The sequence below is a fragment of the Lepidothrix coronata genome, unplaced genomic scaffold, assembly GCF_001604755.1.
Source record: "Lepidothrix coronata isolate B3197 unplaced genomic scaffold, Lepidothrix_coronata-1.0 Scaffold128, whole genome shotgun sequence".
NCBI lineage: Eukaryota > Metazoa > Chordata > Aves > Passeriformes > Pipridae > Lepidothrix > Lepidothrix coronata.
The window spans coordinates 494,851-513,964 of NW_016690308.1; the positions used below are offsets into that span (position 1 = coordinate 494,851).

Sequence of the window (19,114 nt, forward strand, 5' to 3'; positions counted from 1 at the left end):
AGATCAATGCCAAAAGAGATGTGCGGTGATTTTTGCAGTGCTCTAGCAGTAATTTCTTTCTAGTTCTTAAATGCTGCTTCCCTTCCCAGCCTCCTTTTGCTATGTTACCCTCTGCTTTTAGTTATTAGGCTTGCAAAGCTGCTCTCCACAGAGAGCTGTATCAAACTATTTCCTGAAGCCCAGCTAAATTATATGCATAACTTCCTTCCCTCAACCACTTGGAGGAAGTAGCAAAACAATCATATGTGTTTGACGTTATTACTCATTTCTGAATCCATGCCAAGCCTCCCTTTCTGTGGTATCACTGACACACTGCCACGAGAAGAACAGGAAGGGCTCTCTTCAGTCTTAACACTGGGTAGTTTTCGGTGCTTTATTCTTCTTGGGGGGAAAGAAACTGGCTATAGCCAAACTGTCTCCTGCAAGGTCTCAGCTAGGAAGCACTTGGTTTGTTTTTCAGGCTTTTATTTTTTGCTTCAAAGCAAAAACGCAGCCATTTGACTTATTCAAATGAACAAAGATGTTTCAACAAGTTAAACATGTTTCCAGATGCTTTTTCATGAAATCAGATAACAAGCCCTTTGGATTTAACAGCATCAGTGTTGGAGTCTTCAATAGAAAACACATCCTTTGCTAAATCTGTTGGTTAAGAAATCAAGCTAATGAGCGAAAACAGCCTGTTCCACATCTGCAATTCATTATCCCTGTCTTTGAGTTGGTGTACGCTCAGGGAAGCCACCCAGGTACGTATGACATGTTATACTTAGCAAATATTACAAATGAGCATTACAGTGGGAATGACACATTTTTCTGTGGCAGTGAGGGCACGTTTCAGAGTGTTTCACGTGCTCACATCCAAGGGAAGGTGTACATGACCTCCCCAGCGGGTCTGTGTAAATAAATGAGAGCGCACACAAGTCGATTTTTAAACACTACCTTTTTCCCATAACCTTAAATGTACATGTGCCACGTTCTTGTTTCCTTAAGATAAAGAACAGAGTAAGGAGCCGTCACCTTCGACGTCTCAACTCTTGCACTCCTTAATTTTTCCACCTTCCAGCAACAAGGAGGCAGCACTTGGCACATGCTGCCTGTGCTCCGAGAGCACCAGCAGCCAGCAGAACAGGACCATGCCCTGCATCCAGGGAGATACGAGCACAGGTGCAACTCCCAAGGCTGGTTCCGAGAGCTCAGCATCCAAAGGTGACAAAGGCAGAAACAAAAAGGGCATCAGCACAGAACCATTGATCAAAAAATCATCTTTTTAGCCATTTTTGCCATTTGGGATGCATGAATGTCTGCCAAGGGCACTCAAGGGAAGAGGAAAAAGTAAAAAGGACTGCATTTAAAGAGCCTTTACTCCTTTACTTATTAAAGCTAACCTTTATTTCAAATGTTGCTTTTGACACTTGTACTGTTTGTTAATTCTCAGAAGATCATTTCGCTTTGCCCTGGAACTTGTGGCTTTGAAGAGTCAGGCTATGGGATACTGGATACTCAATTCCAGGGCTGCAAAAGGCTGGTGAGGAGCCCTGGAAAGTTTTTACCATTATAACAGAGCAACACATTATGACAAAGTTTAAGAACCACTACATCCCTGCAGAGACACTCAGTGACAATACAAGTGTCACTGGATACGAGAGCAGGCACTGAAAGGAGAAATCTGTTTACAGTAAACACTTCTGCCTGGAAGTAGGAAAATACAGTGACCTTCTGTTCTCAGAAGGATCGGCATTAGGATGACTAATGGGCCAAGGAGGATTGATTTATTGGGAAAGAAGAAAAAATTTAACTATATATAGAGCTTGGCTCCTCAATTGGCAAGGGAATAGGTGTGGTGGGAAAGCAACTCTAGAGCTAATAATAGAATGAAGATGAGGAACAACTCACAGTCGAGATAAGCTAAGACAATGGGCACAAAAGCAGGGAAAGTGTACAGCACCAAAGGGAGAAAACTCTTTAGCCATGGGACAAATCTAGTCCCAGCTCAACCCCACAGTGCAGGACCCGATGCTCTAAAACTTTTGGAATAAGAAGCTACAAAGACGCATAACTGGGAATTTCACACATGTGAGCTCAACCCATATTGGTGGTATATCAAGGGAAGTCCTTGAACTTTATGTTGCTAACCCTTATTGAAAGCGTTGGGCTTGGCTTAGTTGGGTGGTCGTTGGGGTTTTTTTTAAGAGAAACACTGAGCCTAGAGCTACTGAACACTGTCCTTTTCAACGGTGAAACTTCAGAGGGCTGTTTTCTTTAGCTGTAATTCTTTTCCCTCTGTGGAATTGCATCAAGGGAAATGAGAAAAGACTAGTTAATTTTCCCAGCTATTTAATGAGGCTGGAGCCTTCGTACTACAAAACCTCACTCCTTTTCAGATCACTACAGGCAGTGACACACAAACTCACATGTTGCTTTTCCTGCCTCACTCTTTCTCCCAGCCCATCTCTCCGACTCAGCCAAAGAACAAACTTTTTGCAGCATCACAAACGTCAGAATACCTCAATCCCTAACCACCCTCAGATATCTGTGCTTTTCTAGACAGATCCAAATGATTCCAAGTTTTCCTTTATATCGCCAAATGCTCTTGGAAGAACATGTTGCTCTTCACTTGATGGTACAGGACAGGTTTTTCAATGCATGCCAGAATTATCAAAGCTTTGCTAAGGAAAAAATGGAACCCAAACAAAACACAAAACGCCTAAAAGTGCCTTTTGCAGCTTCTATTTAGAATGTCAAAGCAGGTAAGTGACAATTCTGAGAGCTGCAGTAGCAACAGAAGTAAGTAGACAGGATGAATGGGTCAATGGACTTGGACTTGCTTTCTTTTCCTCAATGCACAAATTATGAGCCTTTACATTTAGAGGAACAATTAAACCTGTATTTAGATAAACCAGTTAGGCCATTACCTGTCATAGCAGTTGAAGTCATCTAACCAGCAGCCTTTCTTCACCAGCTCGATGGAGCCCGAGTTGTTTCTCCAGGAGGCGTAGCAGTGGAGCCGCTTGTCCTTCTCCCCCTCACAGCGCTCCACGCCGCTCTGGTTGGTCTTTTCCAGCTCCCAGTTGGCATTGTAGTAGATGCACTCCCTTGTCTCAGCCTCCCCATGGCCCGGGCCTGAAGAAAAATTCAAACCCCAAGAACGCTCAGGTAAAATCAGAAATAGATACTGGGAAACACATCTCCGCGTGGCTCCGTTTTGGGTGACGCATACATTTGATTCCCTGGGAGCTAAACAGTTCGTCAGTGAGAGCTTCAGCACAGCGTGGAGATTATTCTTCTCTGGTGTGGGGTGGGGAATGGAGAGGTCAGGTTTGCCTAAGCTCACAACAGGAGCTCATGGTGAAGTCAAGAGCCCAGCTGAGACCTCCCCAGATCTCCTCTGGCCAGTGTGTCAACCACAGGACCTTAAAAAGGGGATACATGTGCAACCCATACCCAGTATTCTCTAGCCACAGAAACCCTGTTTGGGAAAAAACAACCTCCCAGGGTGCTACTTGATGCTTGTTGGCTCTTCACACAACAGAGTCACTCTCACTCCTTACCACTATTTTGGAAAACATCACGTAAAAATAAATAGTTGCTTACATGAGTAGGACATAACTGAGAACAGAAAACATTCATCCCGTAGAGGAGGGCCAGACCATTCCTCACTTAGGTCCGAGTTCAGGCTTATTTGAGTAAGTCTCCATATGATAAATGCAATATTTTTAGCTGCAGTTGACACAGCTCATGGTGCCTTCTCTACCCATGCCAGACCTTTAGCAAAAGACAACTCTGTTCCCCAGACAACTCTGGCCATACAAATGGATGCTTGGTCATCACAAACAAAGGAATCTGTGGGTCTTTTTCCCTTTAGAGCTTTGTACCAAAGGACCATGGGTTCCTACTGCCCCTAGGGAAACAATTCCTTCATAGACACCACGGAGCAGAACTGAAACGTGATTGCAGACACATCCATTAAAAACAGAGTCAAGTAAGGGAACACTGATATCTGCAGGTGACCTGTTTTGTCCCAAACCTTAGAAATCCTCTCTTCATTTGGAAATATGCTGCTTTGTGGCATTTTGAGGAATAGTTTAAAACAAAACGAAGAATGAAACAAACACAATTTGTAAGTAGACAAACAGAAAAAGCACCATGAGCCTTGTACCATGAAGCTCATGATTCCATAAATCCTGAAATGCCCTGCAGCCATCTCTCTTTGGGATTACCCAACCTAAGGCAAGGTGAGACCCAGCCATTATTCTGATGGATTGTAGTCATGGAAAATGCAGGTATCCCAATAAAACGTGTTGACAACTGGGTAAAAAACACAGAGAGATCCCACAGGATGGTGAAATGAAAGTGCTCTGCTCTTAGAATAGCCAGACCTCTGTAAACCATAGAATTACACTTCTGGCTGGAAAATTTTGCAGTCTTTTCATGACTATCCTCTCCGAAGGTCGTGCAACCTTTAATGTTGAGATTAAGGCAATCAGGACCATGTCTGGACGATCCATATGCAATCCAGCCTGTGATTCCCACTCAACATGGCAAACCAGCCCCTTCTGAGAGGTCTCTGCAAGTGGATGCAATTCAGTCTTCATAAGACACTGAGCAGAAAGTGGCTGAGAGCTGGCAGAGAAAGTGCCTAGCACAGGTACCAGTTCCAGATACCTCCTGTATTTTCATCAATTCCATACTTGAACACCCATTCACTGATGTAAGTACCCTCACAACACCCAGTCGGAGAAGGGAGTATTAACTTCCAATGGAAGATTCAACACATCAAGTTAAACAACTTGTCCCAGGTGACCAGGATTCTATGGGGAGTCTGACCTGCCCTTCCACAGCCTGCAGCTCCTCAGGCTGTCCAGTCTCCAAGCAGAATTCACCTCCAATTATGCAGTGCATGGAGATCCCTTTAGAGATGGTGCTTGAGAAAGAGATTTCTTTCAAGCTATTCAGTGTAGCCTGATCTGCTTTAGGGAATCAACCCCCAACTGCCCCACAGGCATCAAGAAAGGAAAGCAGGTGACCTGACACAGAGTAGAAATAGAACTTCAAGAAGGTTGCAGAAGAAACCACAGTTTCTGTACAAGCTAGGGGTGATGCATCCAGTCTGCTCCCAATCCCAACACCTGGACTCAGCAATGGGTAATTTCCGTGGTACAGAGCAAACGCATCACACTAGGAAGGTGTCTTTGCAGGCTGAAGAGGTGTTCAATCCTTCAATAACACTTTTTTTGGGGAAGAACGTTTAATCTGCATCGTGGGAGAGACTGCAAGGGAGTAGGGGTATGAGAATGTCATAAAGCTGACTTTTGAAACTGGAAATTATATTCAAAGCACACACGAACAAGAGCTCAATATCAATAGCACCTGCAGGCTTTATCAGTGCTTGCAAAGCTCCATCAGAGTTTTCCTCTGACAAGTTGCTTACTATAATGAAAACAACCTACCAATATCCCTCAACACAGAACAGTGTCAATATTGACACTCCTTGTTAAAGCCTTGATATTTGTTCTCTTGATACTTACACCATGCTTTGTTAGGGCAGATTAAGCATTTTTGCTAAATACTAGTTAAATCAGCAGGAAAGCAAAGGAGCTTTTTTTGGGAGGGAGGGGGAGCAGGGGGAGAGAGGGAGATATATTTTTATTTGTAAAGAAAAGAGTAAGTATCTTGGCTTCATGGAATCGTAGAATGTTTGGGGTTGGAAAAGACCCTTAAAGGTCATGTAGTCCAACCTCCCTGCAATGAGCAGGGACATCTCCAACTAGACCAGGTTGTTCAAAGACCCATCCAACCTGGCTGTGAATGCTTCTAGGGATGGGGCACCCACCACCTCTCTGGACAACCTGTGCCAGTGTTTCCCCACCCTCACTGTAAAATGCACCTTCTGTAATACGCCACATGGCTTCCAGCTAAAACCTGATAGCTAATACTCACTATCACCTTCTGCTCTCCTCCTGGAAACACATTTTGTAATATCATTTTCATCATCCCAAACTGAATCTCGCTTTTGATCAAGATGGAAATTTCCTCTCCCTCCCTAACTCTGTCTCTCAGAAAGCTGGAAGGTTTAATGAACCATTTTACTGCAAATCAGCCCCAAAATCTAATCCTGGCTCAGCCACCTCCATCTGTAACCTCAATAAATACTGTGTAGCCTCTGTTTTCTCCACCTGCAACAACGGCAAATGCAATGCACATAGCTGCAGTGAGATTTGATATTTCCACTGTGCTTTGAAAAGGGGATGTTAAAAAGATACGAAGCAGGAGTTGTATCGGCTCTGGGACCAGCAAACCAAGGCTGCTAAATCCTGTGCTGAGCCCAGACTCCCTTCCCCCAAGACAGTTGTCTTTTCTGGAACAAGTTTCAGCTGAAGACTAAGAGCTGCTTGCAAACATGCAAACCCAACTCTGCAAACAGCAACCGTGCCAGGAAAAAGGCCTTTCCCAGCTTTCCCCCCGCTGTGAAAGTTTAGATGAGTTGAATAAAAGCATGCATAAAGTTTTGGATGACTAAATATATGTATGCTTTCTTTAAAACAGTTCTTAAGGATGCTTGCATTAAGAAGACACTTTAAAAACCTGCGTGTTTGTTGCCTGCTCTCAGATCTTTTTAAAAGCCATTTGGTAGGATCCTCACCCTGCTGGGTGCTCAAGACTGCAAGAAACCCTTCTGTTTGTGCCCAAGATGGTCTCAGCAGGAAGGGGCACGGCTCCAGGTCTGGGTATTAATTTACCTGCTGCTTTAGCTCATCAAGAAACACTCACACCTTGCTCTGTAATGGATCACGCAGAGACCAAAGTTTGCAGCTAACTGCCTGTTCTGCCCTCGCTGCATTAAAACCCTCAACTGAACAGAGGGAGGGAGAATCAAAACAGGGTTTTGTCCCTTTGAGGGAGATAGGTGGGGTAGTGACTAAGAGAAGGAAATCTGAGCTTTGTTCCTGTATCTCCAGGGAGCCCTGTAATCTCTCCTGTCTCCTCTTCCCCCCTTGGGCAATGGATACCCCCAAAGCCACTACAGGTCTGTAAGAAATGCTGAGCTGGACATTGGGTAATGATTTGTAACTAAAAGAGAGTCAATTTGGATTAGATGTAAGGAAGAAATTTTTTACTACGAGGGTGATAAAACACTGGAACAGGTTGCTCAGATTGATGGTAGATGTCTTATCCTTGGAAAGGTTCACTGTCAGGTTGGACAGGGCTTTGAGAAACCTGATGTAATTGAAGATGTCTCTGATCACTGCAGATGAGTTGAACTAGATGCTCTCTAAAGGTCCCTTCCAGCCCAAATGACTCCATAATAGGCACAGATCAACCATGTCCTGCTTCTCATTTCAGCATAACCTGGCTCAAGAGAAGTGTTGTACCAAACCTGAGTATCTGAGAGAAGGGACACAACTAATTTTGGGCAAAAGAACCTTTCCTGAAACAAAAGCCTTTCAGTACAGTCACAAACACATCTTGGGATGGACTAAAGGGGCTGTGTCCCCCCAGACCTGCTCTCCCCTCCTCACAACGCTCTTGTCACCTCCCTCACAGCAGCCTTGGTACATAGAAAAGCTCCTCAGCTCCTTCATTCAGTGGCACTGCCTGGTAACATCCTGCTCACACAGGATGGAAAATAAACATCCCAGGGAACTGCTCAGCTTTTGGCAGAAAGTCAGCAGGACTTGGGTACAATGAGATATAAAACATTTGCTAAGCAAGTGTTTGAATATCACTGTTGGAACCTGGTTTAATTCATTGGGTCCCCGTTCCCCTCCTGCCTAACCCTATTCTGCCAGCCATAATGCAAAATTTGGAAAAAAAACCCTGTTTCCTACCAATGGGAGAAGGGGCTTCTGTTAGGTACAGGCAACAGGTACAATCACAGGTGGGATCTGCTGGCTCCTGCCATCCATTTGCCATTTTGCAGGGGAGATGTTTCCACCACAGCTGGGTGACTGCCTGCAGAAACTACTGGAGGCAGAACAGCTGCACTGGCAACACTGTGCAGAAAGGCTGAGCAGGCAAACCAGGAGCATGGCTGTGGGGCAGGAGCATGGACATGGGGCAGAAGCACAGCATGCCCAGCAGTGCAGCCCACTATTAGCCCCAGACCTCTCCACGGAAAAGTCTCGTGCCAGCAACCAGGCAAAACCAATCAACGTTTTAACACCACGATCCACAAACAGTCATTTACGGAATAAAGCCTGAAGTCCTGTTTGAAATCAAAGTCTAAGGAAGCATCAGGCTTTGCAGGAGCAGATGGGTTTCTGGCATCCCACTGCATCCACCCAGCGCTTCGGGGATGACGCAGTGTGGCTTCTCCTCGAACAAAAGCTGCACAGAAGTACCTTTGCACAAAATACCAAGCCCAAATAACTCCCATACATCACGAAGGCAGAGGGAGGCTACCCACCATCACCCATTTTTGGGGTGGAAATCAACCTTTTGACCTCAGTCCTGAGGAACTACCATTATGCTGATTCCCTTGGGTCAATTTTCTGCTCCAAATGACTGAAGCATCACTGGGTTTTCGCCAAGTAAGATCCCCAGCACCTATCTGAGGCACATAATGATGGGAAGAGCAGTTGAAGCACCATGCGACACAGGAGGACCTCTCGTCTTTACTTGGGAGTTGCAATGCACAGAGGGAGCTCATTAAAAAAGGGTCCTCTTGAACTGAAGGAATTCAGCCTGCTGATGCATGGGACCCTGCTGCTGATCTGAGACTAAACTCTGCTCTCCTAATTTGGAGTCGCTGACAGATCACTGAGGCTGCATCATTATCCAACAGCTTCTAAATTATGGCCAAGATCCAGTGTGGCAACTCCAGGTCTAGGTGTTAGCAGTTGCTGTGCTCCTAACTCATAATGAGATACATAGGGAATATCTTCCCAAAGGCTGAAGGCTGCTATAAATCTCAGCTCTTTATCTCTGCCTGTCCCCTTTTGAAAACCTAAAAAGAAAGTACATATGAAAAGATGGGATGTGTCAAAATAGTCTGCATAAACACTGAGTGATTTACCAGACAGTCTGTTTGCCTGACTGTCAAAACCACCGGGCTTTATATATGAAACTGTGTATGCAACTGAAGCTATTTGCAAACACTTCGTTATGTCCCTATATAGCTATTTGTACATGTAATTTTATAATGTAAAATGACAGAGATTGTACACTGAATTGGGGTAATTGCCCTCTAATTTGGAGGGTAATTGCATGTAGCAATTAAGCAACTGCGGATGCATTCTTGCACGTGTGATTATGAAAGTCGGGCCCTTTGTTTGAGGTTTGGGTTTGTTTTCAAGAGCTATCCCTCAAACCACAGCATGGATGAGCAGAGCTGGGAAATGAGAGGCTGCTGGGTGCTCACCTTGCAGTGCAGCATCTGCTGGGATGAACCATTTCAGTGCCAGCTCACACCCACCCCTCCCCATCCCTCAGCACTGCAGGGATGCTAAACTAGCCACCTCTGAACCCACAGCTGCATTCTGGCACACCCTTCAATGGGGAGACCACAATCTAAGCATATGTGGAGCACACTGAGAGGCACTAGTGGGGAGGGAAAGGCAGGGAAAGAGGAATGCTGCCCCCAACTCTCCTTTTCTCAGACACCTGCCCAGAAATTATGTGCAGCGCTGCAAATTAAAGAATTTGAAATGGTTATTGCTAGCATTTCAGATCCCAAAATCAAGCCAGATGAAGGCTTGTAACTGGGAATGTTTGGAAAACGTTGCTCTGGAGAGACCACCCAGTTGCATCTCTACAAAATGAATATATGATTACTAAGTGTTGCTCCAGCATTTATTCCCCAAGTGGGGTGATTTCATTCCTGCTGTACTTCAGTAATAGGGTCTAAATACGTTTTTAGGCAAAGCATCAGGCTAGTGATGACATCTGTGGTTAAGTACGTAACTGAACACGAGGATTTGAGGACTTGTTGCGTGTATTCCCTGTTCCTTCACAAAAGCCTTGAAACGATGGAGCCCCGTGGAACTGAAATGAGCCCCCATGACTCTGCAGAGCCCTTTTATCAAGCCAAAACCTCACTCCACCTTTGGGGAACTCAATAGCCAGGCATAGAATGGTCAAATACCCAGGGCCTGCCTCTTCCAACCAGCTGAATGCCAGGGTGGGCACTGCCCTGGCTAATTAGAAGCATCAACTATTGCAGAATGTTTTGGTTCTTAAGCCAGATCAGGCAAAACCAGGTCCAGGCAGCACCGAGAACAGCAAAGATGTAACACCAAGGGAAGATATTACTTGGAATTTTGTTTTCTGTCAATAGATTTGGCTTATCCCACAGTAAAAGAGCTCCAAGTTTTCAAGTCAATCAATGGCTGTTAATCTATTATCTCAGTATATATTTCCATGGTAACCTGCAATGATGCCATTGACAACCAGCCTCAAAAGGACAGGAGGCTTTAAGTCATTTTCTTTTAAAATTAAAAAAGGAACTTTAATATTAAGAAATACATCCTCCCTGCTCACCAGGGATGACAACTCAGGGCTTCTATATTCACACCATGACTCACACTTCACAGCTTCCACGGACATCTGTGTAGCAATGCCCCCCCCTACACCATATATCTCTTTTTTAACTTGGGTTTAAGTCAGTAAAAGATAACAAGGAAATTATTCAAAAGAATTAGGTCTTTACTAGAATATTCCCCTAAACTGACAGCAAAACCTGTTTTGTAAAATATAAAGAGTGTGTTTTAGGAGTCGTTACTACCAGCTGGGGGAAAGGATGCAATAAAGGTTTAATTCTTCTGAATAATTTCCTTGGTATTTTAAGTCAAAGAGGGTAGATAGAAAGTGGTGGATAAAAGGACCCAGAGAAGGACATGTAGCATTCCAGCTTCTCGTAAGTCCATAAAACCAGGCAGATTCCTGTAGAGGGAAGACAGAGCCGAGTGAGACAAGAGCAATATTCGATTTAGTGGAATACTGAGTGTACACACACACACACACACACATGCACACGGCGCTGACGAGATTAATCTCTTGGCCCAAAGGGGAGGATCACTCAGGAAAAGGTTTAGTAAATCATTCCTCTGGCCAGGCAGAGCGATCCAAGGAGATTTGGCCAGGTCACCGGCTGGCCTGGTGTGCAGCAGGACAGAAACATTGCCAGCAGTTAATCAATTTTTGGAAGCAGAGCATTTTTGACTTGAACTCAGATGGTCATTTCTATATTTTATTTAAAGAAGAGATCATTTTAGTTATCCATTAGAAAAATCCTATTTTGTATCATTTCAGTTAAGGACAAAGCCAAAATGTAATTACATTTCTTCCTTCGCATTGCTAACTGTATCTGTCTCCCCAAAAAAGGTTTTAGTTCTTTAATAAAACCATCAGGGAGATCAATCAAAACCATTTAATGCTGTGGTGCTTCTGCAGTTCATGTTTAAATGCACTTTGGGTCACAAACGAGGCAATTTGGACAGCAGAGCTCAAACGGGATTAGTAATAACACATAAAAAAGGCCTAATTTCTTTTTCTTTTTTTTTTTTTTTTTTTACACAGATACACACTCCTCCACTAACCCAAGAGAACGAAAACAAAATCAAGTCAGCCCTGACGAACACAAAGTTGCAGATCCAAAAAGGGCACTGCTGCTGCCCGCCTGCCTGCACACGGCGTGGGGTGGAGGAGAGCGTGTAAAGCTGCAGATCGCCCATCCAAATTTCCAGAGATTCCGAGCTGCTGTCTGTCCACGTGTGACCATCCCCAAGGATGACACCTCATGCAGGACCTCTGAAACAAGCCTCTCCTCCACCTACCCTGCTCATTAGGAGACACCTCCAGGCTTCCTTTGCACCACCACGCCAAGAAGATGCATTTCTCCGTATAGGATTTCTATAAAGGAGAGGTGGTGTTTTCTCCCCAGACCACGAGTCTTCAAACAAGCATACAGTTATTGAGATTTTATTTTATTTTTTTTTTCTGAAATTTGAGGTGTGCATTTATAAAAGCATTAAGCAGACCATTTATTTGGCTTGTAACAGCAATGACTACTCTCTGGCATGAAAAATGGCCCCTCGTGGGCTGAGCACTGTGCAAATAAGCTACCGAGAAGGTTGTCTCAGCCGCCAAACTTTGCAGCCTCAGTGACAGGAAACATTAGAGTTTAATTGCAAGATTAAGATATTTCCAACTACATGCCTGAAAATCAAAGAGAGGGCAGATTTTGACCAGATGCCACCAATCACTGAGTAAAATACGCAGCAAATTCTGAAATGACATTTAAAACACAGGCATTTGTTCTCTCCCTTTCTCCTGAGGAGCCAGCATGAGGTCTCCACAGAGCACGGGAGGAGGAAGTCAAATCACGTATGTTCGTAAATATTTTCCCCCCACACAGTGAAGTTTTGAAAAGCTTTCAAAGCAGGCCTTCCAGGCAGAAACTTCCTTCCAGGCAAAGGGATGAGGATATGGGAGCATCTCCTGGTGGAGTGCAGAGATTTAAGGAACAGAGATAACCACGTGGCGATGCCTTTCCCAGTTCTTTCATGTGCACCTGTTCCATCCTACCATCCTCATCATCTTATGCTGCTGCCACCAGCAGAAATGCTTTTCAGAGCTCCTGATTTTTAAGGTCTTCTCCAGGGAGAGAGTGATGTGTGCCTAACACAGCACAGCACACCTGGCAAGCCACAGAGAGCTTCAGTACCCAAACAGCAGCACCTCAATTCATAATCTACACATGGCCCTCCGAGATTTATCAGCAGGGACATTTCAAATATGCTTTAAAATGTGCTGAGTCTACTAAGATTGGGCCCCAAGTGCTTTTCTATTGATTCTGCTTGACATTTCCAAATACCACAATTCCAAATTTAATTCACTGGTAATTGGAAAAACTGTAATGCATGTAAATGGACAAGAAGATGTGGGAAGTCCAAAAGGTCAAGCATCAGGAAAGCATGCCCCCAAGAATTAAATGATGCTTGTTTGTGTTCCTGTCACCCTCTTCCACTTGAATAATCAAAGCTCGAAGTGGGGCAGTTTTCTCAGCAGGATGGAGAAAGAAAACAAACAAAAAAGCACAAAGTCTAAACTGTGGAACAGGTTCAATTTCACTGTTTTAAACTCCCTCATTGACCAGAATTCAAATACACCATAGAGATGACTCACTCAATCAGCAGATTACATGAGCAAGTGGGAAACTGGGAAGAAATAATTTGATAGTGCTGTCAGCAGAAGAAGATTCTCTTTACCTAGAAATCAGGTTTCTGAGATTACCTTTCTGCTACACCACAGCTTCTCCTTGCCAGCCAGTTGAAGGGGAGGCAGTGACAGAGAGAAAATCTGATAGATGTCTAAGTTCAAACCTCAATTCCAGCATGCTGATGGATGGTTGTTGGCTTATGCCAACTGGGGTCTCTTCTTTATTTACCTGAGAAAACCAAACTTCTGCTTCAGAGGAACCAAGGGCCTCAGTAACAAGAAATGGTGTGGGCCCACACAAGGGGTGCTTGCCCAGCCCTTTGCATAGAGCCCTGAGTTACAGCAAAGCCCGTGGCTCCCTGCAGCATGCTCCAGAGCTCGCTGTATTGATGGGGAATCAAGCCCTTTTGGGCAAAGCCCATTTGTGTGTTATACAAAATGCAGGATGACAAAATCCCTGTATCTCTCCATGTTCCAGAGAACAAAACATGTAGATTTGAGCTGCCTTCCCCAGCACGTGAGGAATCATTGATGCCTTGACACCCTGGTGCATTTTAGCTCAAGGGTAAGAGCATGATCCAAGTGCAGTGCACAAAGAAGCACAGGCACAATTGATAGCCAGAGTTACACTGATGAAGGACAATTATGCATTACAACATCCCATGGAGAGATTCCTTCGTTCAGCCCACAGCAGTATATGTGAAAATACTTGATAACTCCTTGAAGCAAGGGACATCTTTTGCATTACACTCTAGACGTTCAGATCATCCAAGGTTTGCAAAAGAAACCACGGACTTTTAAAAGGCTCCTTCCCAGTGTACACTGGTATTTCGAGAGTTAACAATCTTCAGTGAAAGCATGAGAAGGCAGAAGAACCCAGCCCGAAAGAGGGGAGGAAGGAAGAAAAGCAACTTTCTAGCCCTTGCAATCACAGACTCCTCCAAAAGGAAGTAAAGACATTCCTAAAATTCTTCAAGGATGAGAAACAAGTTGCCAGCCGAATCAGAAGTCCATTTCTCCAGTCTTTATGCTCTTAATGGCAAATCCCACATGAGCAATTTCAAGAGCCCCTTTTACAATGGAATTTTCTCCCAGGTGGCTACAGCACATCTGGGACGTGTCTCATGTTTACAGAAACGTACCTTTCTCCTTTGGGTCTATTGACAAAAGGTCCTGTCAAATGACCTGAGGAAGGAATGTAGCACAACCCAATACCATCATGCAATTTCCAGTGATTGTTTCTGTTACAATAATGAAAGGCACAGAAGAAATGGCTGGATAACGGTAGTGATTCTCTAAAGACAAGTTAAAGAGATGCTGAAGAGATATTATGTAAAGGGGGTGGGGGAAAATAAAGTCACCTATTAGATTCCATTTTGATTATATGCACTCACCAGCATCCAGATCCCACTTTGAAATACAAATGTTTTTGAGCAGATTGTCCCAGAAAGTTGAAATCCTGCCTGTTTCACAGGTGGGAAGCAATAAAATAACTGTGCTCTGAGGCAGGTCTTCTCCTTCCCAGTTTTCTCACACTGTAGGAAGACTGAAACTCTTTGGACCACAGTGCGCACACGGAGTGAAAGAAGAACTTACCCTCCATCCGTGTCCAAGCTTTCTGGATGACATGAGCTCAACAGCTCCACCCCAGAAACTGGGTACATTCCCTTCCAGTTCGACTTTCTATTTAGATGCCCGTTCCCATGGTGACCAGGCTCCAATATTACGTAAAACAGCATAAAGTAATATTCTAAGATTCAGTACAGTACTTCCAGCCAATTCCCTAACCTCGGATAGGTGGGAATCTCCACAAGCCCCATCTCTGATGCTGCTCCCTCTTTATTTAGATGCTGATGTACGAGAATAAGGAGATGGGGCACTTTCAGGGACACCACAAGTATTTAAAGGGATTTATCACCGGAAATACAATTAGAATCCAAGACAAGAGAAGGCTCCAGGGAGATCTTGCTGCAGTCTTTCAATATACAAAGGAGGTTTACAAGAAAGATGGAAAAAGGCTTCTTACCACACTCTGCAGTGACAGGACAAGGACCAATGTTTTCAAACTGAAAGAGGATAAGCTTAGATTAGATATTAGGAAGAAATTCTTTCCTGTGAGGGTGGTGAGGCACTGCAACAGGTTGCCCAGAGAAGCTGTGGATGCCCCATCCCAGGAAATGTTCAAGACCAGGTTGGACAGGGCTTGGAACAACCTGGTCTAGTGGAAGGTGTCCCTGTCCATGGCAGGGGGGTTGAAACGAGATGATCTTTAAAGGTGCCTTCCAACCCAAACCATTCTATGATTCTATGATGGAGACAGGTGGGTCTCTGAAAGAAAAAACAACAGTATATGGTTGTCAGCCTCAATTACACAACTGTTGTGGTGACAAGAGGATGTCTGAAACCTGGCAATTCTCTTCATGTTGAATGTTACCACCTGTGGACACAAACACTGTTCTGCTGCCAGTGGCCACCCCGATTCCACCGCAAGGCCATTAACTGCCCCAAGTCCCCTCTGATTTCCCATCATCAGCCTTTCCCTCATCCACTAGGTGGGTCAACTTGTCACAGAGGGAGATCATGTTAGTAAAGAGGACCTGCCTTTCATAAACTCGTGCTTGTTGCACCTGATCCTCTGGTTGTCCGTGTCACATTAGGGCACTCAAGATGATCCCCTCTCTGCCCTTTCCCAGCACCAACGTCAGGCTGACATGCCTGTAGGTCTCCAGATCCTTCTTCTTGCCCTAGAGATAGTGTCACATTTGCTGACTTCCAGTCAACTGGGACCTCCCCAGTTAGCCAGGATTGCTGGTATATGATGGAAAGTGGCTCAGTTGATAAATGATAAATGACTGAAAGTGACTCCTCCCTCTAGTAACCTGAACATTCAGTGAAGAGACCTTTCCTGATACCAGAGAGAGCAGGTCAGACCTTGGACCTTGACAGAGCAAACCTTTTAAAATCTTGAAGGTACTTTACTTCTTTTTTTTTCTTCCTTCTCCTCCAGATTTCAGCAAGAGGGCAACCACGGATCAACTTATCCTTGTTTAAATCACCTTGCAAAAATCTTTCAAATACTCCCTCCATAATCTGCAACATGATCATTTTAGGCTGCAGTCAAATGCTTTCCTTTCTCCTCAAAAGCTTCATCAGCAAGATGCAATAATCACTTGTTTTGCTCTGTGTGCATGAGTTGCAAGATGAGAGAGGTGCCTGCAGGAACATACACACAGAGGTATGGCAGCTACACAGAGCTGAGCAAACTGCAGCCCTGAACACTTCTTCTTACTGCCTCCCCCTGCTCAGATATACTTGGGGACACAGGCATGTAAACTACCCCCACCTCTCTAATAAAAAGGTACAGTATGAGACATTACTGTACAACTCCTGCTAATCAGCAGGAACAGAAATGGAAGACGTACCACCAATAAATTCCATTATTCACTAAAGAAATTAAAAAGTTCCAAGGCAATGTGAAAAGTTTCACTGTGACAGCAGCCAGTTGAGCAATAAAACCACCAAGCTGCCCACTAGGTTTGAACACATGAGTCTCAGTGCTCTTCAGCCAACTTTCCTGAACTTTGGTAAGGCCTTGCAGCCACCTGAGAAGAGCAAACAAAGCTTCTGGTAACTTTTTGGAGTGTGCAGGACCATCTACCTGCTTCCACACCAACAAGTAGGTGAACACACCTGCCCCAGGCAAGGCAGCAGCACAGATGGGAATCCCTCCACCTTTACATCTTTCCTTCTGAGGTTGGAGCAAAGATAAGAGCATAGGAGAGTGTCAGCTCACCTCTGCTTGTACACATTTCCCCAGGGCATCATGTCATAGTTCAAGCTTTTCAATATAAATACTTTAGTATAGGATTCACTTTCTTTAATACAATAAACCTAGGAAAACATAACCTATAATTCCAGCTATCCTGGAACCTCTGGTGAGCACTAAGAGATGCACTCTTCCTCGTGCTGAACAACAACTGGAGAATAACACTGCTGATCAACCTCCTCCATGTCTAAGATGACCCCTGCTTTGCAAGGGTGAGACAACTGATGAAGAGTAAAACAAGTGATGAAGGGTGAAACAAGTGGCAAACAACAAGTGATGAAAGGTGAAATAATCACAGCTGGTGGGATTCAGGTTCAAAGCAAACCTGGAGAAGGTAGTTCCTCACTCAAAGGGCTTGAGATGTGGGGAACCCCTTCTCAGAAGATTCCCCATAGTGTTTTAAGAAGAACCACGTGCATTTGCTTGTTCTGCCGTTCCTCCCCAGGCATCTTTTGGGAAAAGATGGAGTCGGGTCACCAGGCTGGGTGGGCTTTTGTTCTGGCTCAGTCTGGCCATTGTCTAGTTCCTATACTAAATATCTTACATCTAAAAACGTAATTTAAAAATAATTCAAATATTGCCAGACCCAAGCAACTACTGGTCAAGCAAACACAGTTTGTTATTGACTGTGACTCTGCTCTTGATTTCCATCTGACCAATTGAGACAGGCTGCAATTCTTTTCATGTTGGGATTTGAGGAACCCAATCCCTCCAAACAACTGCCTCAAGCCCAGTAGTGCCATTTGGAGCCAACAGCTGCTGAGAGAAGGACACAAAGCCTCCTCTCTGCCAGAGACCCTCCATGCTCCCCTTGCAACCGTTTCCCAGAGATTTTGCACAGGCTTTTCGTCTGTTCATTGGTATTTTCCATCTTAACAAGTTTTTAATGTTTTATGTAGCAAGGATGCCATGCCATTTAAAGAGGGAAGCATGCAGTAGTAATTATTCATTAACAACACATCATAAGTGACCTTTACACTGAAGTAGAGGAAGCCACGTGCCTGCCCAGCTGTATTCTGGAAGGGCCAGGAGCTCCAAAGGGAGTAAATATTTTCATGCAGGACAGCCAGCCTAAGCTGTCTTGAAAAGGTGCCTCATTCTTGAGGGGGAAAAAAAAATGCTTAAAACGTCTCAAATTAAGTATCCAAAAGTCACTAAACAGTTTTGAAAAATCTAAGCAGGAAGAAGTCATCACAGTGCTTGTTCCAAGCCGGCATCTCAGAACCCCCTTTGATTTCAGTATAGTGAGGAATGAACATACTGTCCCCCTTGCCATACATTTCTAGCATGGGATAACTAATGGGGATTAGCCATCTCATAATGAAATATTAACCATACTGGTGTTTCTACTGGAAGGGAGTTCTACAGATTGAATCAAAAGCCAGGGCAGACCTACAAGCCTTGCAGCAAGAGCTGGAGCTCTTTGTTTGCAGCAGCAAACAATAATAGTGGAATAGGGACTGCAGGTTAGTTATGCTGATACAAGCCACATATCCCTAATATGGCAAAAACATAAACCCTGGTTTTTCAGAAGGAGATCATTTATCTCTTTTATTCCTGGAAGAGGGTGAGTCCCTTCTTTAGGTTGCCATCTCAGGCACACATCGATGCATGTGGGAAGCAGAGCACCACACAAGCGAGAGGCAGAGCCAAGACACACACACACATACATACACAGAGTCTAGGCACCAGAATCATTTGTGAAGCAAAACTAACGTACATCGCTTTATGCATGATTACATTTTCAAAAGCAAAAAGTGTTAGGAAATATTTTTGAAGACAGCCAGTAATGTTTTGCAAGAATCGCTGACTCAAGCCCTTGATCTGGCTGTTTAGCTGATGACTGGAAAACAGCCCTGGCTATGTTTATTCTTTAGACAAAGTCCAGCTAAAAATGCATCCAGGCTTAAATAATCTGTGTAACAATGACCTCAAAACCCCAAATACAACACTGCATTGCATGCAGGTTTCCCAACAGGATAAAGCATTGTCAGGGCTGACACCCAGTTATCCGCTTTCGATGCACAGTCTACCAACGAGGCATTTTCATCTCTATACCACTCTTGGAAGAAACACACTATTTCATTTCCATTTGCATTTCAATATGGCCCCAAGGGCTTAACATACATCTGGTCC

General features: G+C 44.3%; 1 protein-coding gene across 2 annotated transcripts in view; it reads right to left on the reverse strand.

Annotated features, from left to right (window-relative positions):
- ACVR2B (activin A receptor type 2B) overlaps nt 1–19,114 on the reverse strand; it is a 109,922-nt gene that overhangs the window by 26,202 nt on the left and 64,606 nt on the right. For both annotated transcript variants that reach the window (XM_017826511.1, XM_017826512.1), the window contains exon 2: nt 2,910–3,117. In XM_017826511.1, coding sequence (XP_017682000.1) covers nt 2,910–3,117 — 208 coding nt within the window. The remainder of the gene's footprint in view (nt 1–2,909; nt 3,118–19,114) is intronic.